This window comes from Squalius cephalus, assembly GCF_949319135.1.
Source record: "Squalius cephalus genome assembly, chromosome: 10".
NCBI lineage: Eukaryota > Metazoa > Chordata > Actinopteri > Cypriniformes > Leuciscidae > Squalius > Squalius cephalus.
The window spans coordinates 17,766,428-17,793,382 of record NC_137131.1 but is presented as its reverse complement, the minus strand read 5'-3'; the positions used below and the strand labels follow the sequence as shown (position 1 = coordinate 17,793,382).

Here is a 26,955-nt window from a genome sequence, read left to right as displayed (position 1 = left end):
GAGTTCTGAGCACATGAATGACCATTGTTTTGTTTTCCTTACCCTACTTCCATATAATGTCTTAATGTAATAATGAGTCTCTGGACCAAGAAGTAAGAGCTTCCTAGGTGCACTTGAAGGCACCACGTGATTAATTGTGTAAAGTACTCACCAACACATAATAAAAGAAGAAACTGTGCAGGGTTACAATCTTCTGTCTTGCTGTTAGAACGTTTACCTGCAATACAAGTATGAGCCACTAGATGGCCACAATTCCTCTCTTACATTAAACTGGAATTTTTTTTTACTTTATGCTGTTCAAGGTGTCTGTTTTTAGGTGATATATTAAACTATACGAGTTCTTCTGAGCCGCTTCTTGTTATTTCAGCTGAAGAATTTTTACATATTGCTACTTTTGGATCATAATGAAGCGTTCACACTGCTAACATGTTTACGTGTTGTAGCCTTTCCACGTTGAGTTCAAAATGGACACTTAAACAGTTCAAACTTGTCGTGGGAGTAGGACTAATTCATCGTGGTTTGGTCAATTTTTACTATTTCGGCCCTCTAAAACAATTTCACTAAAACAAAATCTTTTATTTATGTTGTTTCCTTTTTCTTTTTCTTATTTTGGCTGTCTTGGTTTCCTGTTGGTTTCCTTGGATGTTTCCTGTTGCCAAAATTTCAGTGCATCACTAAATTGGATTTAATGTTCTGAGATCACATGAATGTTTAAAATATGAAATTGAAAACACATATTTGACTGATTAGTTGTGTGTAACCCACAGCACATTGCTCCCAGGTCAGATGTACACAGTAGACATAGTCACACAGAGTGGTTTGCGCCCTGAAGACCTGCCATCAACTAGCAAATCTGCTGGGCCACTGCACTTCTGGACCAGTGAGTATCACTCCAGTGCTGGGGAAAGTTAAAAGTAATACGTTACAATATTGTGTTACTCCTTAAAAAGTAACTAATTACATTACTTTGTTTATTTTTGTGGAAAGTAATTTGTTGTGTTAGGCCTACTTCATTTTCTTTTAAAAACACATTTAGAATATTATATTATGACCACTTAGAATATTCCTGACCCCTAAAGCTATGTATGCCATGCCAAAGATCTCTTCACATTACGGGTTAAATTACCTACTGTACCAATCTTTTTCTGAATTTTGAAAGTAATGTGTTTTGTTATATTTGAAGACTTCAGATGCAAAAGCCTCTAAGCTTGTATATTTAAGTTCAGTAATTTCACTTTGACAATTAATAGGTAATTTTCATTGCCATTAAAGTGAAATAACTGAACATAAACATACAAGCTTGATAAAAATGCTCATTTTAGAAGAAAATTTCAGATGGCTTTTGCATCTGAAGTCTTCATTTGTACTTTTGGTCTTTTCCTGCACATGCATGTGAATGTCTATGTGACTATGTTATGGAGAATTTTAAATTAGTAGTTAAAAATTTTTTTTACAGCAAATTAAAGGTGCAATAGGTGATCTGAGAAATGCTAACTTTAGCCTGCTAGCGTTGAAAGCATACGATCCCACCCTCCCTGCAAATCGCTGTCCAAAGACATGCCTCCTCCAAAACACATGAACGTGCACAGAGACGACTAGGGACAACATTATTGGATTACATGATATGTCATTCACCGGTGAGAAATCTTTACAGTACAGTGAGGGGAGAAACAGAAACACTTGCTTACATACATAAGTATGTGATTGTGAAATGACTCCAGTTCAGTAGTTGACCTGTTGACATAAAAAAAGGAAAGTATGCACTGTATTTCAGCTTTATTCATATGTGATTTCAGGACATTGAAATCACTGAATTATCTTCACAGGGCAAAGTCAGTGGTACATAGAACTGTACTATCAAACATGAATTTTAGATACTTGCCACCTCTGTCTGCACGTGAATGTATGTCATGAAATGATTGAACGAACATTTTATGGCATATAACTTCCACAGATGATAAAAATTGATAAAAATACATTTAGACAGTTTAACAGGCTTGAATGCTATCAGGAAATGAGGAGACTTTCAACCAGCATAACAAAAAAAAAAAAATTCTGTTGAGATTCCCCTTTTGCACCTTTAATTAAACTGAAAAGTAACATGCATTACTTTTTAAAAAAGTAACTCAAATATAAATATGTACATTTATTAAGTAATGTATTACTTTACTCGTTACATCACAAAAGCATTTTGATTACGTAATGCATAGGTGCTGATCCCATGGGTGCTTGGGGGTTCGAGCATCCACAGAGAAACATGAGATATTCCCCATTAATTAGCCGATGGGGCTGATGCTATTGGAGGGGTGAAGGGTGGGCACCCACTGCCAGAAGCATAAATCGGCACCTATGACATAATGCATGTTATTTGTAATGCGTTATCCCCTAACACTGGTTACAAACACATGCACCTCTGTCATAACAGCACATTATACTGTCCACTCCATCAGGGCCGCTTCCACCTCAGAATCTTACACTCTCCCATATCACCACTACCTCTGCTCGGGTCACATGGGACCATCATCCTCGGAGTCTTCCAGACGGTTTTGTGGTTAATATTACTCGAGGCCTGAGCACCCGTAGCCGCTACCTACCTGATGGAAGTTTGGGGACGTACACCATACGAGACCTCATTCCTGGCCAGCATTACCGACTTGCCCTCACTGCAGTACGCAAAACGGGCCAGGACAACATCCAGAGCGTCCCTCAACACCTAGCCTTCACCACACGTGAGTCGCCGATATTTAAGATCACTGCTTGTCTGCGGATTATAAAAATGACATCATCCTGGTGACCCGTCTGTGTGTCCTGTATTGCCCAGTACCAATTCTAAAGGACCAAAGCAGAGGTGATAGACCTCAAGGAGGACAGGACCAGCAGATGGGACAGACCTTGACTCAAGTTCAAGATGGAGGCACAGATGAGCAAACAGAACTCCTTGAAGAACCACTAAGGTAAAGTGCTTTACAGGTGCAACGCAGTTATTATGGATGCAATGTTGGGAAGCCATTTGTACAATAATCAGTTCTCTGTTTTTATTTTCTCTTTCAGATATACAGAGCTTGTTGATGGAAGAGGGAGAATTACAGCTAAATTTACCAAACTTCCACATAAAACAATCAGACATCGCACAAGTCAGTAATTACTTCATATAAGATTGTTTAACTTGTAATGCATAATGTTTTTAAACTATATTTTAAGTTATGTTGTTTTAATCTAACAAATCTAGGACCCAAATCTGCTAAATTAATACATTTATGCTTTATTTAAGAGGTTTTCAAACGAGGAAACTTGAGAGAAAACATTCTCATTCATTCTCAAGTTTTTACTAAATGTTTTTAAGGGTTGTCGAAGTTAACATTTTATATTATATAGGATATTAATAAATTCAGAAATTTGTATCCCAATTACCTAATTTTAGTACTTTACATTTTATTGCTAGTATTCTTTTATTGCTTTTTATTACTTCCATTATTACTTTCATTCTTCTTTATAATGGTAGAAATCATGAGATTAAATATGGTTATTTTATTCGTTTTTAATGGTAAGAAATAAAAACCAAATGTGCATGTAGATTTATGAAAAAAATATACGATGGTTTACTGCTCCTTCCTAGTGGCATACATTCAGAAATAGTTTGTGTTTTTGCTATAACTTTCTACTGAGTTCTCATGACCATTGATGCATTTAGCTTGGGATCATAAGTCAATGCATTCTGTAATATTGCTGTAGAGTGATATTTATTATGAAAGCACTAAATAAATTAATAAAATTAATTTTAATATTTCTCTTCATGTTTGTAATCTGTGGTGATCTACTCCTATAAAGAGTAGAAACAAAATACACTGTTAACATTACAAAGTAATTATTTTCCAGATACAATTTTAAAGTAATATTAAGTATTACAATGTACTACAATATAAAAGCCATTTCTTTAAAAAAACAATAATAATAATAAAGCAACAGCATGTTTTTACAATATTAGGCTTAACATTTCTCTTATAAATACATGAAAATATAGAGCTGCTTTTATATATATTTTTTAAAACCTCAGTTTTTATTCAACTTGATTTTCTTATTTCTTTTTATTTCCTAAACAGAGCCTGATGCTCCAATCAAATTAGAAAAGATGGAAGAAACCACCAATAAGATCAGTCTAGCTCTGGAAATTCCTCAAGAAGCACCAAAGAGTAAATCTGGTAGGTAATCTTTCAATAAAGCTCTATAAAGATTATTATTAGACAAGTGAAATTTGTTGATTCACTTGAGGCAGGGAGTTCTTAAAACAGGAGAGTGTTTTAACAGTTGGTGGTATTCAAACTCTCTAATTGGTCCCAGCTGAAGGAGGCAAAATACCACTGCATGTATTCTGAATAATCTGCAGCATGACAGTCACCATAAACAACCACATCTGTCAGCAATCTATTATGGTTTAAGGCCAAAAAAATTGACTTATGGTTGTTTAAATGTGCATATTTATGTGCATGTGATTGTGTATTTAAAAGAGCAGCTAAATAAACCCAAACATGAAAAAGCTGCAAGCTTACCGGTGTTTAAAGTATTCGTGTAGCAAAGCATTGTGTACATGTGTTTGTATCTAAAAACTTTTTTTTCTTCTTCTTTTTTTTTTTTTTAGATTCATCTCAAGACTGCAGAACTCAGCCCTGCCAGAATGGTGGAACATGTGCGCAGATCAACGAGTCGTTCAGCTGCAACTGTGCCACTGGTTTCAAAGGCAGACGGTGTGAGCTATGTTAGTATGACCACATCTGTTCATTCACAAGCATGCAAACACACACCGATGAATCATTAATAAATGCCCAATTAAAGTCACCATGAAATAAAAATTGACCATACTTATTTTTATGGAATATTGCAGTTTTTATCGGAAATGATTTATCCGTGCACATCATTATTATTTTAACAATGAATGTTCCCTCCTAATCTTAATCCTAATCTCAAAATATCTTCCCCTCCCACTTGCAACGACATCTCTTCTTTTCTCTGATGATGTATTTACTGATGATGGCGAGAGGCGGGAGAACCTGTCAGTCCCAGGAATAGCATACCACAATGATCCAATCAATTCCAGTCTGGACAAAATCAAGCCCCTCCCTACATTTTTTGTTCTTGTTCGAAAAGCCGTTTCATTCATAATAGTGAAGAATAGACTATTGCAACTTCTGTTTCATGCCAACCTTAAACTTGAGTTTATTCCTTTTGTAATTTGAGGTTAATTTTTTTATTATTAACCCCTTGATTTTATTATTTTTTGTTTATTATTTATACATTATTATCCCACTAGCTAGACAAAAATCATCAATCAGACAAATATAATCTTTAATATAATCTAAAATAATATAATATTTAACAGCTTTGCCTGAAATAAGATCTTCTCTATATTTCCTTGCTCTGCCCTGTTGTACACAGATTGTCAGCGTGTGCCTCACCCATGTACTCGCCTTTACTCCGAAACAAAGAGTGTACCTGTATGGGAGGAGGGTGTTTGCCATTATTTGTAAGTGACTCCTGTGTGTTCTGTTGTCCTGTTTTGGTCCAGTCTAATCCACTAGTTGTATCTACTGAGTACTTGCTTTCTCCCTCAGGTACAAAAGGACATATAAAGTTCAGCAGGATGTTTGTTTTAAAGAGATCTGTGAGCCTTTGCTGCCTAAGAAAACTCCAAGTACGTACAACATTGTCCTCCCTGGATTCACTGTAGATTTAAATATGTGGTGGAAAATGATTTTGTTATACAATTTAAATCATGGCATGGAGCTGATAGATTGCTCTTTTAATGCTACGGATAAAAATAAAACAACATTTTTCCCCCCTCTCTCATTAGACAGAAGAACTCAAAAACAACAATAATAGTGGTGAGTTTATTTTCTATCTCTGATAGAAATGGACAATATATATAAATATATATATATATGTGTGTGTGTGTCACATACCGAATGTGTTTTTCCTGTTTTAGGAGGCTGGATCAATGACAACTTTGGGGAGTAATTGCTTCTCTCTGTCTCAGTTCAAATGAGGATGCATTAACATCATTGTTGACCCTTTCTTGCATCACTGGTCACCTTTCCTTGGCTACATTGTCCTATGGGCGCATTTGGTTATTTACAGTTCCAGATCTATAGATGACCTTCGACCATATGCTTTAGGAGTTACCTGCATCAATTAGCATACCTCAAATGTAAATATTATTAGATATTGACATGTAGTGGCCGTCAAGTCCCTCAGGGAATTTTTTTATTTTAATTATTGTCTGTTCAGTCTCCAAAACCTACCAGAATTTCATTCTACACAAGCCTGGTTCTCTCTTACGGCAATATTGCTCAAAATACTGGAAAAACTGTCACACCATTGTTTCTGTTTGTGTAAAGCTAAACAGTCTGCTAACTACCATGTAAATAGTGTTTATAGTCTGTTTTTGTAGTTGAATATTTTAATAATAAAATGTTAAAACGTCATGTTTTCTCCAAATTCTTGAGGTGTGGGGGTGGGGATGGGGGATGGGGGGTGGGGGGGGGATATATATCTTTACATATGAAATGTAAAGATATATATCATTTTTCACTGATTTGTGGGCATTTTTACCCAGACAACAGATTTTGAGTTTTAGCCAGGCTAGATAAACTATGAATTACCACAAGATGTCACTATTTAGTTTAAAAAAAAAAAAAAAAAAGTAAAGAAAAAAGCTTTTTTCATAGGGAAAGTTCCCTGAGACTGTTTGTCTGGATTTGTGAAATATGTAGTGGGTATGGATCTTGCCCTCTAAACTTCAAGGCCACAGTCCCTAGCAAGTAAGTAGTAGTGACAGGAATTAGATGGTTACGGATATCAAATTCCCCGCTCTATCTTCATTGTGCCTTTTAGGAAAGCACTTAAACCACAGCTTGGATTGCAGTTTATGCATTTTTGCCATTAAATTAGATTAGATTAAACTTTATTGTCATTGTGCAAAGTACAAGTAGAGTGCCAATGAAATTTGAATATAGCGTCTAACCAGAAGTGCAAATCGCAATACGTCTATATACATAATATATATAAATAAATGTAATAATTATAATAATAATAATAATAAACATTTATTTGTATAGCACTTTTCATACATGGAATGCAACTCACAGTGCTTTCACAAGCATAAGGTTCACAATGTAAAATAAAGTAATTGGCAATACAGTTTCCACTCAATATCAATATAAAACATAAATAAAAAATGAAATAAAACAACTAAAAGAGAATCAGAAGGTAAAATAAAACCATAAAACAGACTTAAACATATACAAAGTAAATACAAAATATTATGTTCTATGAAAAAAATGAAATTGATGATGATGATGATGATGGTTCTGTGTATATTACAAAAAAAAAAAAAAAATTTGCAAACAAACTGATTTAAATATCAATGCACATACACCAAAGACGTGTGTTGTTAATGATATAATTGGAAAAATATATAGCCTATAAAGTCATACTTGATTGGCTATAATGAATCATATCAGGTAGGCCTATATTCTGTTCAAGAATATATATTCAGGTGTTTTCAGTCTTTTACAGGCAACAGATTCCCTGGAATTCTATGAATTCCCATTACAGTAGATATTGTACTGATACTGTATTGTATAGTGTATTGTATTTTAAATCTAAATAATAAATGTAATAGTAAGCTATCCTTTAGCATCCTACCTTCTTAATATACTATTTACATATTGTTTACTGAGTCATATACTTGTGTTTACTGAGTCATACTACATTTTATTTGTAATAGAAGGGAGGGACAATGTGTTTCATTTAGCTGAATTTTAGTTATTGTATTTTTGTTTAACGCACATTTCTATATTCCACAAAAATTCATTCGAGCTCAAACAGGTTCAACAGGTAGCCTAGTAATTGGGCTCATAATGTCATCACAAATGGCAATTCAATTCATAATGTCACCTGTCTGTCTTACATTAAACACACACCACTCCAGGAACGCGCCCGTAAACGTCCCTGCGTGCGCGCGCAAGTTGTAAATGACCCCCCTTTTCTTCAATGAAAACTGAGATTGCGGGTGGAAAAGACCATGAAAGGACAGAGCTGGAGGAGGACACTTTTAAGGACTGTTTGTTTGGGAAAGTATTTGTAGCTTGTCCGGAAAATTGAGATTTTAGTAAATAAAAGCTAAGGACTTTCTCCCAGAGGAAAGACATCGCTTTAACACCGTCCAACTGGCCCCGCTCGCGCCCGTGCGCTCACTGAGATTGAGCGCGAGCTAACAGAAGTTAGCTGGACGGCTATCAGCGGCGGGTGAGGGGGACAATACGGAGAAGAGAGAGGGGTCGACAGAGAGCGCCGTCATCAAACCTAGTAGTATGTCGCCCTCGGGAAGAAGTAACTCAAGTTTTGGATGAGGTTCCGTGGCTCAGTTCGATCGCCAAGACTTTTTGACGCGACGGTGGGCTGTGATGTTTCTGCCAGCGCGGGGCTCCGGTGGAGGCGCGGCGTCGGCGGTGTCCCGGGGTTGGCACCATACGGTACTGTGGAGACTAGGGGGTTTCTTTCTCCTCCTGCTCCTCGAAGGGGCCCGATGCCTCACCAACCCGAGCAATGCGCCGGGCATAAACAACAACAATAGGCCGAACGTAAACGTATTCATGAGCGAGGAAGAGGTCAAGAAACTCCTGGGTGTGTATTCTCTATTTTCCCGTCTGCTCCACTTTATTTCTGCTCTGTCCAAAGTTTTGGTTATAACAAGAACTTTTTGCCACACTGTCAAAGAAACTTACTTTCTTCTAATTAGCTTCTTTAAACTCTAACTCATGTCTGTTTAGTGTCCAAAAGTTCCCACACGTTGTTTCAAACATGCTCATAAACTGCTGAAACTTTGCTGTAAGTTAGTCTATTAGCTCTTCCATATGTTAGCTCTGATAGGCCAAACAATCTGCAGCGTCCTTGCAACCTCTGAGTAGACAGTTTATGCTTAAGAAAATTGCTAACATTTTCAAAGAAATGTTACAAAATGCACAATTGGAAGTAGTTTTGTGCGGTTACACGTCAGTTTTCTATTTAAGAAGAATGAAAGGCGTATTGGTTTGTCATCATGTCGTGACTGGTTTGCTATAAAGTTTTCCAAGTGTTTTCCAATGCTTTTCATGCTCTTGTTGTAGAGCCTTAATTATGTGGTGATTTGTAAGGTTTACATCACACGCCATTCACAAGATGCAGAGCAGAGATGTAGGAGCGGATTTGAGTCATTCATTCTCACTGATGTGTCTCTGAATTATTTGACAAAAATCGCACAGAAAGATAGAAGTGGATTTTGGGCAGTTCAGTACACACTGTATGCATATTTAACCATGTAAACCCTGACATGTAGCAGTAGTCAGAACATATTTTAATGGAATAGCTTATTGAACCTTTAAATAAAAAAAAAGGTTTGCATGTTTTGATACACCAGGCTTTTATGGCCCATATAGCAGTGAGTATATGAAGCTCAAATTTTAGGAAAAAAACTGAGGAGACATATGCAATTTGGGGGTGTTGCTGTTATTTATGGTCAGAAATTCTGAATGCTTGTAATGTAAATCAAGGATATAACAGACTACTCTAACATAAAGTGCTTAGAAATATAACTCTATCTCCCAATATGTCAGTATGATGATATCTAAATGCTTTAAAAGTTTAATTATAAAACTCAGTAGTTTTAATTTTGTGGGGAAAAGCATAAAATGCAAGAAATGCAGTTCAATGTTTATTGAGATATGTACAAATAAACGTTCATCAAAAGTTTGTTTGATACATACATTGCAACAATTTTTTGCTTTAAATTATATATGGATAACAAAGTAAACCAAGTTGCTTCAGTCCAGTAAATATTCATTTCGAAAAAAATCAAAAAGTTATTATTACGTTTTATAAAAGTCATTAAAGATTTTACAGCAAAAAGGCTGAAAAAAATTTTTTTCTGCCATTTTACTGGCTAAAAAAGGATGAACTATCCATCAAAGGGCAGAATACATGTAGGCTAGATACTAACAAGGTTTTCAACAAAGTTGATTGTTGATAATTTAGAGGCCTTAGAAATGTGTGTATCAAATATGATTCTGTAGGCTTTACAGTGTGAATATAGTGGCTATTGCAGTAACATGCCTCATACTCTTGTAATCCTATAGAAAACATGAATCAGGGGCTAGGTGTCTGAAATTATGCAGTTGGACTATATGGTTGTTTATGTATTTGTTTATGACTTAATGGCTCTGCCTAAAATCTAAATGTTACATTTGTGCAGAGTATTTAAAGTCCTCTTTCTAAGATAAGGGGTCAATCCAAGTGTTTTGTAATCTGAATAATTTAATTAATTCATGGTTCTTGGAGAAAAAAGGCTTTGTGATGTCATTGCTGCTATGTTTGTATTCAGATTTTTTGATTCAGCACCACTAGGAGTAATGCAGTTAGTAGTTGTTAATTGCTGGGTATTTGTGACGGGGCCTATAAGCAGTCATTATCATTGCTAGTGTCACAGTGGAGTTAATGAAAAGGTTTTGGCTGGAGCATCAATTTCCTGCTGGAAAGAGGAAGTGGAGACAAGGGCATTTTGGTGTAGCCTTGTTTGAACTTGTTTTTAGGGCTTACCATTTTAGCTCAAATTGAGAGCAATTTCTATCAGACTGAAAATAAAACGGAAATTATATGTTACGTTTAATGTGATTAAAATGCTATAGCATTAAGCTGAACTCTGAAAGTTGCTATATGGAGTACAAGGTTTCAAATGGGGCAGAATGTAGCTTGACCAAATGTTCAGGACAGGTTTATGGTGGTTACGTTTAGCGCTCCACCATTGTGGGTATTTTAATGGCTGATGCTGATGTCTAAAAAGTGCAGGATGGTCGATATCATTTTGAGTATGCATGTTGGGGGCGTAACGGTCGTCGGTAAAAAATTGAACCGTATCATTTTCCACCCACGGTTCGGTACGCACTTGTTAATCTCAAATCTGATGAGGCATCTATAATAGTGCGTAAAACAGACAAGAGTTCCGCTAATGTTTCTGTCAATAGATACGCTATGCATGCATTTCACGTGAGAGTAGCGGTCAAATTGCTGACATCACAGTTTCTCATATGTTAGTGTGTTGTAGTTCTGCATCGGCAAGCCCAAACCAGCCGCTGACAGAGCCGCTGCCTGCATCATATAAATCTCCTGTCTGGGAACATTTTGACTTCCCAATAAGTTACTGTGGAAAAAACAGACACTTTTTGTAAACTTGTTGCGAGTGCCGTATGCTCTAACATGACCAGTCATTTACGCCGTCATAGCGCGCACAGAAAGCCACATCTCAGACAGAAGTTCACTTTTCAAGAAGACTTGAAAATTCACATAAAAGATATTATAAATAATATTTTCTAAAATTCATCAAAATATTAAAAAGGAAAGGATTCGCTCTGAAATGATATCAAGAATCCAAATGAGATGGTTTATTTTGGTTTATTTTTGGTTTATTCTGAGTGGGTTTGTTTTAGCTTTTGTGAAATACGAACAGGTTTGAGAGATGATTGTTCCCCTCTGGTCGCATACCTCTGTTATCCTCTGAAAAGCTGACCAGCATATTTTTGTCACGACTGGCTTTGAAAACAGAACACATGGCTATGAGTGCCTCTTTCTAGGCACACTGGATTTCTGTGTCTCGTCAGTGATGATTGAAGAATTTTATGGTGGGCTTTACACTCTTTGTTGTTCATATCAGATTATTACCATCAACATGTCGCCTGTAGTTTTATGCGGGGCGCTCTGCCATTTGTTTTGTAATGGAGGCTGGAATGGAGCTGCTCTTTCAAAAAGTACTTCTCATAATGTCATTTGCCCCATTTGCTGCTGAGTCACTTACTTCGGAGTGCATTCTGGGACCCTTAAACCTACCTAAATATACTTAAAGGTCTTATCAAGTAATGTTCTGTAGCATAAGCTTTTTGTAATAATGAAGAATCACCAATAATCACTGTCTCTGTCTCTTTTAGCAAGAACCTTTTGCTCTCTGTTCTGTGCTGCCCATCTTGGAATCAAAGCCACCTTGCTGCACTAAAGTAGACTGAGGGCCATTGTAAGCAGTGGGGCTGTGAGTAGAAGTCCCTGAATGCATTTATCACAGGGACATCAGCAGTCTGTAGTTTTGCACCGCCAGTGCCTCAGAGAATCAGGTGTCCGCTGCTCTGCACAGGAGTCTGATTACCACTGATGTGGTTCAGAGATCCTGTTCTATGACTCACAGGAATCCTTGACTTAAAACTTTATGGTTGTGGTGGTTATATGGGTGCCTTATTTTTGGTGCTTTGAATGAATGTAGGTTTAAGTTTTCTCCTTGAAGGCGAATGGATTTTATATTTTACTTTCTTTTTCTTCTTTTGTGTGTGTGTGAAATTGATGTAAAACGTCTTCCACAACAACATTATTGAATATGTAACAGTTTTAAAAGCAATCATCTCTGATTTCTGGAGTTAGGATTAGTGGTGGGGGTAACATAGCAATAATTTAAAATATTATTAATTGATATCCCAACCGTATCAATATTATCTTGATTTTCTCATGCCAATAATCACATTTTTGGTTGATATTCATGAATATTTGGGGGAAACAATCGATCAATAAATTAATATAAATTGTACCCAAAGTTATCTCAGAAATCTTATATTTTATCTTGACCCAGATATTGATATACTATAGCATAGTACCTGCCGATTCTCTCCCCTTTTTGGGATACAATATGAATCAATATTTGTGCTGCCACTGCAGTTTGTCTTCAGTAAGTCTGAATGCATCTTGTATTCTTTTTAAAAAATAAACTAAACTTAATTTGCTGTGTTATGGCAAAATTGGAAACAACTTACTTGCATTGGAAGTTATTGGCCATGTTAGGTTATTACTATGTTCGAATTACACTTTCTTTCTCAGTCTCTACTTTACTTTTTTCTTTCCTCTTGTTTGCTTTCTCTGTCATGCTCTTGTCATTTCCTGTCGTTCTCTGTCTGAGCTTTCAGAAGTTCTGTAATTCCTTTCACAGATCCTAATCTTGTTTCCCTCCCCTCTTTTTTTCTTCTTCTTCTTCAGAGCGGTCACTGGATATAACATCATTCTTTACATGTTCTATATAGTGACTTTCAGTGCAAATCTGATGTATGTGAAAGGAGATCTAATTTCTGATTTATCATAAATGCTGCAAATGATGAAAGGTGATGTTTGATGTCCTTATTTACATTCATATCACAATCTGCCCCCTCATATCTGTAAGTTACTCAGTATAGAATAAAAATAAATGCCCTGGCTTCTTATGGAGACTGGTGGTGAAAGCTGTGTTTTCATGGTGGTTGCTGCAATGATTTTTTTCTATTTCAAGCCAGTTTCTGCTCGGTTTATTTAATTTTGTGTTTTCTGTTTTTGGCAGTCATGTGCTACATAAAGATATAATTTAATTCATATGATTGGTCTCATGACCATAATAAAATTTTAGAAGTATTCAGTGTTTGACGAAATCAGTGGCTGTGGAGATCAGTATATGAAATCAGTACAGATGAGCTGAATGTATGTTAATGTATGTCATAGGGCTATTAAAATGGGAGAAAAACTAAATTTGAATATTTTACTAATATTTAAAAGGCATAATTTCAGTTAGGGGAAAAAATATTTTGGCTTGTCTCCTGAGGCAAAATATTAATGCACCACAAAAAAATAAAAAAATAAATGTATATATAAAAAATTTAATATATATTTTTTTTATAATAATGTTTATAAATCAAATATAATTTCGTAAATTGCATAAACAATTATTAACAAAACCGCATCATGTATTTATAGCTGAAGCGCTGATCATAGTTCACACTGCAGAGCTTAATGCTCAATTGCTCAAAAATTCGATTTTTTTGCAAGGCCGTTCACATTTCCAATTAAATGCGACCTTTTGTGATCTGTGTGAACGTGAAATGACCCAGAAGTGACCCGCATGCGCAGAAGAGTACTCAACGGTCAACGACGTCACTTGTTGTTTGCGGAAGTAGCTAAACATGGATGTCAACAGTGGAGCTCGTTTAGCGATATTAAAGTTATTTTCCCAACGGAGCCAGCACAATTACAATCTTCTGTGTTTATCTTATTCCCGCCTACTTCAACGCAGAATTATGACGTTTGTCGCGTATCAATGACGTGCGGGTCGGATACATGCGACCTGACCGTTCAGACTGAAGTCGCATTTCAAAAGATCGGATATGTATCGGATTTGGACCACATACCCATGTGGCCTGGGTCGCATTTGAAAAGATCGGATCTGTGTCGTTCAGACTGTCATGAAAAGATCAGATACAGGTCGCATAGGGGCAAAAAAATCGGAATTGGGTCGTTTCAGCCTGCAGTGTGAACGTAGCCAGAGTACTTTTGCATTCAAAAACGTGAGATGCAGTGGAATGGGGAAAAAAAAGTCTCAAACTGAGTTTTTTAGCTTTACACAGCTCTCTTAATATGCTGCTCTTTTAACGTAACCAAGATCTTCTCTGCATTGAGCTGCTCTATTTCTGCAATGTTTTCAATGACCAATGCAGCAGTGCCACCCCAAATGAGGATTTTAATTTTAATTTAACAAATGTTCGAAATTCTAATTAATTGGACAGCTCTAAACTGTCATTTCAAAGTATCAGAACCGCATTGAAAGATGACGTGAAGATTTTTATTTTTATTTTTTTAGGTAAATGTTTGTTAAAAAGCCTTGTTTGCCACATTGAACTTTTGAATTTTTTTCTCCTTTGTAAGAATCTATGGCATCACTGTGACATCACTGCACCGTCCATCCAGCCTCACGCTGCTGATATAGTAAAGAGAGAAAGCTTTCACTCTCTCCTTCAGAGAACCAACAACACAGGGATGAAAAATCTCAACTATCCAGCTCTTCATTGCTAATAGACAGCGTCAGCCCTCTTGTGTCTGAGTTATTTTGGGGTGTCATTAGATGGCCTTGCACATAGCAGTACATGGAATGTTTAGGTCACGAAACACATCCACTCTGATTTACGATGTAAACTTGCTGCCTATGAAACATTTTTCTCTTTAAAAAGTGGAAACGCCTCAAATAGATGCAAAAGACAGATGGTCTTTATGGCTTTTAGCTGAGAAAACTGATTCAGTTAATGTATTTGCTGTCATTTTGTCTTCTGTACTGTTGCTTATTTCAGAGTAAAATAATATCTTGTTATTGAAGAAAAAGTGCAGGACTGGTCTTTAATCCATTGGAAATCGACTGGATCATGTAAAGTGGGTGTTTGCATTTTTGATACCTGCAATTGAAACTTAAGGGGGTTTGGTCACATCAGCCACAAAGGAAAGATGATTCTGAGATGAGGAAAGGTGTTTATTTTTATTTTTATGAAAGATTACTAGTAATTTTGGGGATTCTATAGAATAACAAGCTTTCGTGTAGATCAAACAGTATAGCATGGTGTTAACATATCCTGGTCATGGTTTCAAATCTTGCATATGATGCAAGTTTCTTTGAATACAATTTTCTGTCAATTGCATAAATATACATGCATGAATCATGCACAAGAATAGTGGTTGACCGATATATTGCCATGGCCGATATTTGGCACTTTTTAAATCTCAGCATCGGCCGATAAGGTTTTCTATTTGGCTGATGGGTTGGAAGCGGGATATTTTATCTTGATGGACCACCAGACTTTTATTTTGACGGCACTGAGAACGTGGCTCTGAGCACACAGCGCTCCCATTTTCTGTCTTCATTTGATCTCTGTTTAACAGTTTTGTATAATACATTATTAAGTACATATACAAATCACACAGCTAGCTAACAATGTATTAATTTAAGGCAGAAACAATGAGTTTATTTGAGTCATTATTACAAGTTTTGAAGTATGAACAAGTCATATTCATGTAATTTCCACTGTGCTGTATGTAAAATTAGTGTTACCATGTCTTTATTTATTAAAAAAAAAAAAAAAGATTCCCAGTGCTTACCAGATTACTGAATTGGTTACAGTGTTTACTTCCGTTTTATGTGAAAAATACTGTAATATGATTACAGAATCAAGTAGTTGCCATGTAAAGTAGCCTAAGTCTAAGACAATGGAGAATGGCATATAGTAACATCGTAATATACAAACATAATTCACCCGCTATTTTTCTAAATGTACACCATTTTTCAAATTATCAACAAAAATATACCGGGATAACATGGCTTCTCTTGAGACTGCTTCAGAGCGGTTATAGTTAATGATATGCTAAAGCCCGCCTGCACATTGACATGACTGGTTACAAAGTAGTTTGTGACGTAAGAAAAGTTTTTCAAACTGCATTTTTGAGACTATCTTTTTTACTGCAGTTTTAAGGAGAAAATACTCAGCAATGGTGTTGACTTGTGAATTTGCACATGGTTTGTCTTAAAGCATTTTACCACCACATAGACATATAAACAACATTAAAAACTTGATTTTCACCACTGGGAGACTTTAAAAGAAATGGATTGCTCACTGTGTTTCTTGTTTTTTTTTTTTTGTAAGGGCTACTAAAGCAGAACTTTCGGGAGGTTCTGATCATTTTGACATGTTCAGCCAGTCCACAAAAAACTTGAGAAATCTAGCAGCTCAATTTTGTTACTATTTCTTGTATAGTTCTGCTGGCCAAGTGAGTTTCTGTCTTGGATCAAAGATCTGAGCTGCTTGCTCAAATGACACAACCCTCTGGAGATCTGTTCTCTGCAGAGCTACCCTTGAGCTACTCTTGGCTATTTGACTTGTTCTTTTTGCTGTTTTTCCAGAGCAGTCTTCATCTAACTGACCTTGCAGTGTAAACAACGGCCTTGTGGAGTGTTCTGCACTCATCAGATCAATATTAGTGCTTTACTCTTGTCAACAATTTTTTTTTTTAGTAGTTGAAAATTCTAAATGTTGATACAAGGTGTTGATACAAGGTCAACAACGCCCTCTGTATATCTCAGTGTGTCTACCTAGTATACGTTTACACTATTATTCAAATTCGGTTACATTCTGTTGCACAAAACTCTTTCATTGTGTGCAATATCATGCAGTACTTACTGCGCAATATTTCTGTGCAATATTTGACTGTTCACCTTGCTTGTACTGGTTTTGTGTGTGTTGTTTTTGTATTGTTTTTGCGTTGTATTGTTTATGGCATATTGTTTATTGACGTATTGTACTGTATATTGGTTATCATTGTATTGTATCTTTGGAATTCTACTTAAATTGTATTAATTTAAATGAGATGTTTAGCTTGCAAAAAGTTATGTGATGGCACTGTAAGGATTGCTCCAATTCGTATAGTGACAATAAAGAATCTTGAATCTTGAAAAAAATACATAGATGTACTGTATACCCCCATTCAGTAATTTTTTTTGTCATATTGCAAAGCCCTAGTAAGTAGCCTAGTATTTCGCAATTTCATTAGTAATCTTAATACTGTGTCCGAACCATATGCAACACAACACTGTAACAAGCGACAAAAAGTATTTTCTGTGGTAAACTGATACTGTGTATCAGAACAATTCACTGTCATCACATTTATGATTAGACTGAATCAGCGTCCTTATTTTCACACACACATATAACATAATTTGAATAAGACACAATGAAATATGTGCGCATACACAGTGCTGGTTGGGAGCAGAAGAGTGTGAAATATGTCCATAAAAACTTAAAACACGCTAGAAACACGCTTGCTCTGGTCCGGATATGAAATGTGGTCCGCATTGCGAATGTTATTAAAGGGATGGTTCGGAGTAATTTCAACCTAGGGTCCTTTGCACCATGACCTCGAGCCAAACACCCATTCCGGGCATTATTAGTGGGGTAATTTACGAGATACAACCTTGGATCCATTAGCGCCTGCACTAAGCCATTCGGCTGATATCTCTAAATAAGCTCTAACTTTAGTAATGTTCGACCAAGGGAAAAAAAAGCTTCTGGGGGGGTGTTTGGCTTGAGGTCATGGTGCAAAGGACCCTAGGTTGAAATGCGTAATGAGTTACGGGATTCTATTTTTGGAATTGCTTCTATTTCATCAATGTCTAGCTCAGGTACTGGTTGCGTTGTATTGTAGTAAATGTTTAAAAGGATTCCATTATTGTCTCTGTGTAAATTTCAAAAACGCAAATTTGTGAAAACGGTGACGTCATGCACATGCGAATTGCGTGTATTAATTTGCAGATCAAATATATTTTCAGACTCATAAGGTGTGTTCAGACCTTTATTTTGAAATGGCGATGAACATGAAAAATCATGAAATATTGGTTAGAAACCTGTTTGTTTTCATGCCAAGAGTTCAAAAGATAACATGCATTCTATTTTTTTTTTTTTTTTTGAGAAAAAATGTTTTAAATATAAAGAAACAAATGGTTCTCCTTTTGTAATGCTGAGCTATAGCCTAACATCCGTGTTCTTTCCTCATGTCTTTGTGTTTGTTAGAGGTTGAATTCAAATCAAATGCTGCCAAACTGCCCATATTACTTCTGAATAGGATGTCGACTTCATAAATAGAAAATGATTGAAATACATCACTCAAACCATATATGGAAATGGGAGGGTTCTTATATGGTCACCAATGTATTCTGGTTGTCATTTAGTGGAAAGTGATTATCACTGTACTTTATTAGGCTACAGTTCGTTAGAATTTTTTATGGATATAAAGTTTGCCAGTTAATTAAGCACCCACTGAAAAGGCATAAAGTCTGTATATATTTGTTTACTGTTAGTTGTAACAAGTGTTTTAATGTAAGTCGTGGTGTATGTTGATGATGATGATAATGAAAGAGAGAGAGAGTTTATGGATAAGACTTTAATGCGCACTTCTGTGATTTTATTCAGCTCTTTAGGTGATTTTCTGGAGTAAAACTTGACGCTTCATCTTTTGTGTGTACAATAAACTTCATTAAACTCATCAGTAAATTTTGATGACGCGATCCGCTACAACAGGCTTGTAACGTACTAATAGTGGATAAAAGCAAGATGAAAAATAAGTTATAACCATAATTGAACTACTCTATACCCGTTCTATCTCCATACAGCATATATACTCTGGCTCTGTGGGCATTATTGTTCGACTCCGGGTCGAAATGAACACCGCTACTGAGAGTTTCTGTTCTGATCCGCCCTCTGTGCTGGCAGCAGCAGCTCATTTGCATTTAAAGGGATACACACTAAAACGGCGTGTTTTTCTCAGCCCCAAAAAGAGACAATTTAAACATTGCTGTGAAAAATGATGTGTTGGGTATTTTGAGGTAAAACTTCACATATACACTCTGGGGACATGTTATTTTACTTCTTGTGAAAAGGGGCATAATGGGTGCCCTTTTAAAGCTCATTTTTTTTGTGATATCAACTTCAAATTTGGACCACAACTTGTTAAGATTTATGGCTTTGATTTTCTTGCTGTTTTAGAATAAAACATTTGTTAAAGGTGCTATAAGCGATGCCGGGAAACGTAACTTCTTGTTGACATTCGAATTGTTGTCAAACAAAATGGAGGCTAGCTAGACCCTGGCTCCTCCTCATCCCGTCTCCTCCCTCCCCCCCCCCCCCCCCCCCTTCCGGCATAAAGGAAAGTCAAAGTAGTCACTACAAACAAAGTTAAGTTTTACTGATACTTCATTCAATGTGTAATGTCACCAAGTTAGATAAATTCTTTTATATATTGCAGAACAGAATGCAGAAAAAGAAACATTGTCTTAAAATCGTTTCGCCACATGAGGTTATAACTATATCTCCCATACAAGGACGCAATAATAGCAAGATAATGTTAGCTTCGCGTTTCTCAGTGAGCATAAACAATGGCGGCGTCGTAAACAAATTTAGTCAAAGTTGTCAATAGCCTAACGTTATAAATGAACATTCAAATTCATAACAAACAGTGGGCGAAAACAATCATTCACACAAATTGTCGCCCTACTGTGAATTTGCTTGATCATTTACAATAGAGATTGATCGCTAGCTGCTAGAAACATATATGTTGTATTCACCAAAGTTAACGCTGACTGCATAGTTCTAGCTAATTACATCCTTGTGTTGGTTTGGCGAACATGAAAAGAAAGAAAAATGGATTTAGGCCTACTACATGTTCTGCAAAAACAGAGCAAGTGAATGTTGGATTGGAATCCGTTCTGCCGGCGGAGATCTCGCCACCTTTCGAAGGTTTTTCCGATGTAAATTCGGGACTTCGCACATTCCTTATCCTTGTCCCTCTTCTTTGCAATTTGTTCATCGGAACGTCATCTCTTTGGTCGTGTGTCGGCCATAATTCAAACTCCCCTCTTCATGCTTGATGCTTCTCTCTCCTCCACACACCCCCTTCATGTGTACGCGCACTAACCCCCCAAATCCCACCCTCAAATCATTCTTGTCAGTGATTGGCTGGAACACTGTTTGTTGTGTTTCGTGGTGCGGGTGAGCCCAGTTTGTTTTTGTTGCAGTTTGTGGAGCCTGTGGTGTCCAGAGAGACCGCTTTTTTTTTTTACAGTGTGTTCAGGGGACAGGCAGCTAGTGGATAGTGAGGAGATGTTTGCTGTATGTGACAAAAAATGTTTTGGCCTAAAAAACGTGTGACATCACTTAGAGCACCTTTAAACTTAAACTTAAAAAAAAAAAAATCTTTTACTTTCATAATTTTTTTTCACTTCTACAATAATATGCCAAGTATTCAAGATTTATATCAATTTAAGTTTAAAAAGAGGTTAAGAACAGATTAATGTGCATACTCACGTGTTGTGAAATTGGCAGACATTTTTTGTGAGTTGCCCTTTTGTGTACAAATAATCAAAAAATACTATAATACAATATAGTGAATGATACCAAACAAGGATTATTATGCGTCCTTTATGGACTTACCTTTGCATCAAGAGAACGCTAACCTTGTCTCTACAAAGGGTTGGCTTCTCACAAAAGATCACTTTAGTTATAAAATACATTGTACTGTTACAAACCAGCCTGTCCTCTCTCTCATATGAGTAAGCGAACCCTCCCTCGTTCGTATCATAGCCATAGAAGTTTGTTTACTTAAGCAGCAGCTGTACTGCCATGTTGTTCCAGTGAAGGTGGGAGTTCTGAGGATACCTCTTACGGAACAAGCTCTGTTTGCTTGACTGCGGTGGCAGCTGTAGTAGGACTGGCTCATGTGGTTGTAATTAATGACTGGCGCTGACTCCTTTTGAGCACCAGGCAAGATTCATTACCGAGCTGCCACAACTCAGCCATGACAATTTGGAACCGGTCTCTTCAAAACAATGCACTTTCCAAAGACTCAAGCCTAGCTGTCCAAGTGATCCCTCAGACCCTGTCCTCAAGAAAAGCAGACCTGCAGGAAACTAATGTTCATTAATGAGCTGAGAGCTAAACTCAGTGATGGGCCACTGAAAGAAAGGATTGTCACTGCTTTAAAACTGATCAAAGAAGCTGAAGTAAATTCCAGCCATACGTGATTGGACTTAAAATGACGTGAAACATTTTAAAGTTGTAGAGCTTTGATGGAATGCTAATTCTGGTGGTTCTGTGCATTTGGGCCTCACATTGACCCTCAGACTGCTAACTGAAGAGTTTTGAATGCTGATGAAGCATTTTCAAGGTTAACTTATTCTCAAGGACCACATTTAGACGTGTTTCACTGCTAACTGAATCTTGGTGATCACAGAATCCACAGCATTTGACGTTTAATGTTTGACTTTCAGTATAAGAACCAAAGAACATAAAGATATATTTAACACAGATTTTAAATAAAGCCAGTTTGCATTATTTTCATTCCACTTACTATATTTCTTACCATATTATTGTTTACTAGGGGTGTGACGAGACGCTTTTCTCACGAGACGAGACACGAGGTTGGGTTCACGAGGATGAGACAATGTTTTATAGAAATCCTCAATGACAAAATTCATGACTGGAAAAATAGCCTGCTGGTGCATTTTGAAATGTTTTAACTAATAATCTTCTAATGCATGCCATTTTAGTTCTACTTTGAGGATGAATTATCAAATGCATTGAAAGAAATGTACAAGCACTGTAAAAGATTTTGCCACAAACTCATCTGACTGGCTTTTCTCCTCTCTTCAGACCATACTGTACATGAATTATGAGCTTCCAGAACTTCTGATTGAGGCTGTGTGTAACCTCAATTGAACTAATTTCCACAAATTGAACATAGAAAGAGAAACAGTATAAATAACAAAAATAAATAAGTTTTCTCTTAGTCTTATTAAGTGCAAACAATAAGTTCAAGTGCATCCATAATCAAAGTACTGTAGCGCACAGACTCTTTATAATTGTTGTGAAATTGCGGTTTCATTTTGCGCCGGCAGTTATAGGGTTACGGTGACGAGTTCGGAAAAATGCCAGTTAGAGAGAAACGACTGAGTGAGTGAGGCTGGTGCGTTTGTGTTCAGTTGTTCTTGCGTTCCGGTTAAAAGTTCAGAAACGGAGCCTCCCTCGTCTGTCGTTCTTCAGACGTTACACTACTCTCTCAATATTCAAAGTGCAAACAGAGACCAGAGCCACAACTACACAGTCCAGCGATAGGTTTGATAGCTCTATTGCGCAACGAATCCACCATCGTTACGCGATCAGTGAACTGTGATTCCTGCTGTACTCTGTGCGACTCGTGCTGGATGAGCAGATCAGATGTTTACAATGGTTTTTATTTTTATAAAAACTGCAAAAAAATGTGGAGGCAGTGACGCGGAGGGCACCGTAATGTTATGTGAATGTAGCGGTGACATATTCTATGCTAATTTCACCCTCACAAGACAGCTTTACCCTCGACGAGAGATCTCGTCAAATTTCCCCTATTGGTTACTGTTTAAATATTCTTGCAAAAAGTGCTATTTATATGGCACAAATTAAATTGAGTATCTGTAAAATGTTGTTTTTGTTTTGTTTTGTTTTTTAATTCTTTCAGTTTCACAGTATATCAGGGTTTTTTTCTTTTTTTTTTTGACAGGACCTCTATAAATGTTTATAGTGTCAGGAGTACATAGAATATAAAACATTGTAATGTCAAATAAAACTTTACTTAAAAAAATTGATGTAATCAAATTAAATTTATTAAAAAAAAAAGAAATTATAAGACTAACAATTTAGTTTACCTTTTAAAATGTAATCAAATGAAGTTTGAATCATCCATATAATTATGAAGAAATTAAATTGTATTTTGATTGTATTATTATTGTTACTACTACTACTACTACTGCTGATACTTGAAGTACACTACTGTGCAATGGTAATATATTTCTGTTATAATTTCAAGTTAACTTTTATTTTGATGGATTATCGTGAAGACCTGAGTTTCTGTGTATAGCCTATATGATATTAGTTTTTCTTGAATGAAATGATAAAATTATTATGAAGTGAACACTCAGAGTAGCTCTGAAGGTGAAGTTCATGTGTTCACGTCCTCATGTAGTGAGACGGCAGATGCTGAAAACACCACGACTCGAGTGTCGCATGCTTCAGTATGTGTGTTTGTGTAGTAGAGAAACTGTGTCGCTCTTTCACAGACAAACAGAACCTTTAAAGCTCAAAAAGACTGATATTGACTCTGATGTCTGCATTTTTTTTTTTTTTTACTGTACTAAAGCAAATGAAAAAAAACAAAAAAAAACATGTTTGCAGATATTTAGGAAACATGCTAAATACTTGTTTCTCCAAAAACAAGGATCTGAAAACATTGCTACAGCCAGTTATTTTACGTTGGGAAATTTGTGTTCCGTGTTGGAATGTCTGTTTTTGTTTTGTTCCGTGTGATCCCGCCCTCTGCCAATTTACCCAATAGTATTTCAACACCCTGGGTTGCCAGTTGGTGGGAAAAAATTGTATTGCAGCCATGGAAGCCAGCAAATGAAATGGATCTGACCCAGCATCCATCTAAAAATCTCTATGACCAGAGGCATATTAAACTCTTCAACTTGCAGTGTGTAAAGCTTGTCGGCAACTCTCTCCAATAATTTGGACTGCAGTATCCATTTAAACTGCTTGCTGTCAATATTTAATACTGCATCTTTAGTATCCACAGGCACTAGTCAAAATCGCGATTTGATTAATTGTGCAGTCGTACTTTTGATTTATTTATCCAAAGATTATGTGACATTCCGTTTTATACAGTAAGTTCCAAAAGACTGGAGGCCTTATGATGTGGCGCATGTTCAAAAACTAATATAATATAGCCTACTTTCCTTTGCATTTTCCATTACTTTAAAGGAGAGGTTGTGTCTGGATTTAAGAATAGCCTAAGGATCTGTCTTTGTATCCTTTTTTGATGTTATGCATCACGGTTGCTTTCATGTAGTAGGCCTACCTCTGTGAGCATTTGGAATGGAACAAACACTTCTTAGAAGATGTTATCTTCTACAGTTTTTCATATAGGGCTGTAAGAAAATGTCGATACACGACACGTGGATATAGGGATATTTTGTTTGGCGATACTGTATTGATTCTTAAAAACACTGTATCGATATTTATTTATTTGTTTACACAGGGCTCCAGACTAACATTTGAGAGCAGTGGCACCGGTGCCACTAAGCTCTACAGATAGTTGGACTCTAGTACCTGATCTGGTAGCGCTGGGGGGTGGGGGGATTTTTAATCCTAAAGGTAATTTATTCATAAAATTACTATTATTTTGCATTAATAAACTGCAGTAACTAATAGGATAACTAATCCTAATATTGCGTGCTTATTTATTTTTGTAAATATCTTTGGCCATTACATAAAAAAATAATATTTGAATTGGATAATATTTAGAGCTTTGAAGTGCTTTGAAGTAGGTTTGTTAGGTAGGTAAGTTAGATTTTCACGGTATGATAACCAGTGTTGTGCCTGAACGCGCTCACTGAACGATAGTTCATGAACTCGTTCATATTTTGGGCGAACGTGAACTGAACGTACTGTATTACTGCCTGATGAACGTTACTGTGAACTCGTTCATTCTGCTGTCTGTGAACGGCACGCTCTCTCAGTTTAACTTCGTTCAATAGAGTGCCAGATTTCTATAGAGACTTCCAGACGAAAACCCGGCTAAAACACACCGCAAACCGGCCTTAATATGTAGCGGAAAAAACACCCGATCTGGCAACACCAGCCACCAGTGTCTACTGACTCTCTTGTTCGGTCTCGTTCATCAAAATGAACAAATCTTTTTTTCGAGTCATTTCGTTCATTTAAGGGGCTTTAAATGTTATACTATTAACTGGCAAATTCCCAGAACACATCCACCTACGCAATCTTGATCATATTCTGAATTAAGAAATCATTATAGCCAAAAATCTTTCGTTCATTTGTCACGTGACAGACGCAATGAATGGATCGTTCATGAACGACTCATCACTTACGTTACAAATCAAAACAAAAAGCAGCAAGGAGGCGTCGTATGATCATTTAAATGAGTTTTATGACAAGGTCGGTGAGGATGGGAAAAATCTGACGCATAGCTTCAGTGTTAAAACTGATAAAATAATTGTCTGTGGTTCTATATGGGCTGTGGCAATCATTTTAAAAAATAATATCTCGAAGCAACATGGAAAAAAAGAACTATGAACTAGTTCATTTTTGGAACTGTGAACTTAGTTCAAAATTTTGAAGTATGAACTATGAACTGATCTAGTTCATTTTAAAATTTGTGAACTGAACTTTGAACAAGTTCATGTAGAAATTGAACTTTCCCAACACTGATGATAACAGTCTCAGAAAATATCACGGTATACGGTATTAAACAATCAATTATTATCATTATTATCATCAGTTAAAATAACTATTAAATTAATAAAAATAATTTCTGTATTATAACTTGAAACCATTTGTTTGTTTTGTTTATTTAAATTTCATTAATAAAAATCCTGTTTAATCAATTAAATTATGGATTAGATGAACACCTTATCATTTATCATTTTTTTTAAAGAATAGAGTCCTATGAAATGTATTTTATTCATAAAAGTTTTCTCTTTAAGATTTAATGCAAATATATGATCAAAAACGGTGATGTATGGGTGATGTACCGTGCCTACAGCGTTACTACATTAAATCCATGGTGAATGTTGGTGATTTGTGGACTGAAAAGCCTTCTATAACTTGTTCATTAAAGGCACAATGTTTCTCTCATTGTTTCCACGTCAGTGCTTTTTGTTGTGATATCTATGGTTTATAACATAAAATTTTGCACTGAATTTGAATGCTTCTCACTAGATCTCGTAGTGATTCTATTAATACGCTATGGTGAATTCAAGTGGTTTCTCACTGGATCTCCCAGCACTGTGTAGTAACGGTGTTAGGTGATCAAGATCGGCTCGTAAGTAAACCTGTTACCTGCGCTGTCTAATATTGGTCTGAGCTGATAAACTATCCACGCTGTGCAGCTCAAATGAGAAGCACGGTTTCATTTCACTTTAGTTTCATTTGATGTTAGTTGCCGTTTGATGTTTTTCATATGCAACATAAATGGCAGCTCTTATCATTCGGGCAACGTGGTGGCCGCACCAGTGCGACCTCTAACTAAATTGAGTCGCACCGGCAAGAAAAAAGGTTGCAAAATGCAACCATTTGGTCGCTGTCTGGTGACCTGTTACATCAATATTTGTGGCAGTGGCTTTGTTTTTGGTTAAAACCCCAACATGCTTACAGTATCGCAATATATCATATTAGTAAGTTCTGTATCATGATGCGTATCTTATCAAATTCTTGGCCCTATTTCAACACTAAGGAATGTAGGTGACTTTAAACTTGTGGCCTGTTTCAGTACTTCATTGTGATGACGTGGTTTACTGTAATGAAATGAGGAGAAAGTGGGCAGTGAAAACTGACAAGGGGTAGGCCTAGTTCCATTTGGAATACTTTCTACATTTACCTTTTACTGCCCTCTGAAGCAAATCTGTCTGGGTATTATGACTTTTCTGTAGATGTGAACTCAGTATGTCTGAGGCCAAAA

The 26,955-nt window shown here is 36.4% G+C and overlaps 2 protein-coding genes across 3 annotated transcripts in view; both read left to right on the top strand.

Moving 5' to 3' along the window:
* sned1 (sushi, nidogen and EGF-like domains 1) overlaps nt 1-6,475 on the top strand; it is a 32,933-nt gene extending 26,458 nt beyond the window's left edge. The window contains exons 23-32 of the mRNA XM_079882844.1: nt 768-880; nt 2,451-2,729; nt 2,822-2,954; nt 3,052-3,134; nt 4,101-4,199; nt 4,637-4,753; nt 5,431-5,518; nt 5,607-5,686; nt 5,846-5,876; nt 5,978-6,475. Coding sequence (XP_079738970.1) covers nt 768-880; nt 2,451-2,729; nt 2,822-2,954; nt 3,052-3,134; nt 4,101-4,199; nt 4,637-4,753; nt 5,431-5,518; nt 5,607-5,686; nt 5,846-5,871 — 1,018 coding nt within the window. The 3' untranslated portion in view covers nt 5,872-5,876; nt 5,978-6,475. The remainder of the gene's footprint in view (nt 1-767; nt 881-2,450; nt 2,730-2,821; nt 2,955-3,051; nt 3,135-4,100; nt 4,200-4,636; nt 4,754-5,430; nt 5,519-5,606; nt 5,687-5,845; nt 5,877-5,977) is intronic.
* A 1,533-nt stretch (nt 6,476-8,008) lies between these two features.
* The window catches only part of ryk (receptor like tyrosine kinase), a 63,862-nt gene continuing 44,915 nt past the window's right edge, over nt 8,009-26,955 (top strand). For both annotated transcript variants that reach the window (XM_079883173.1, XM_079883172.1), the window contains exon 1: nt 8,009-8,679. In XM_079883173.1, coding sequence (XP_079739299.1) covers nt 8,460-8,679 — 220 coding nt within the window. In that variant the 5' untranslated portion in view covers nt 8,009-8,459. The remainder of the gene's footprint in view (nt 8,680-26,955) is intronic.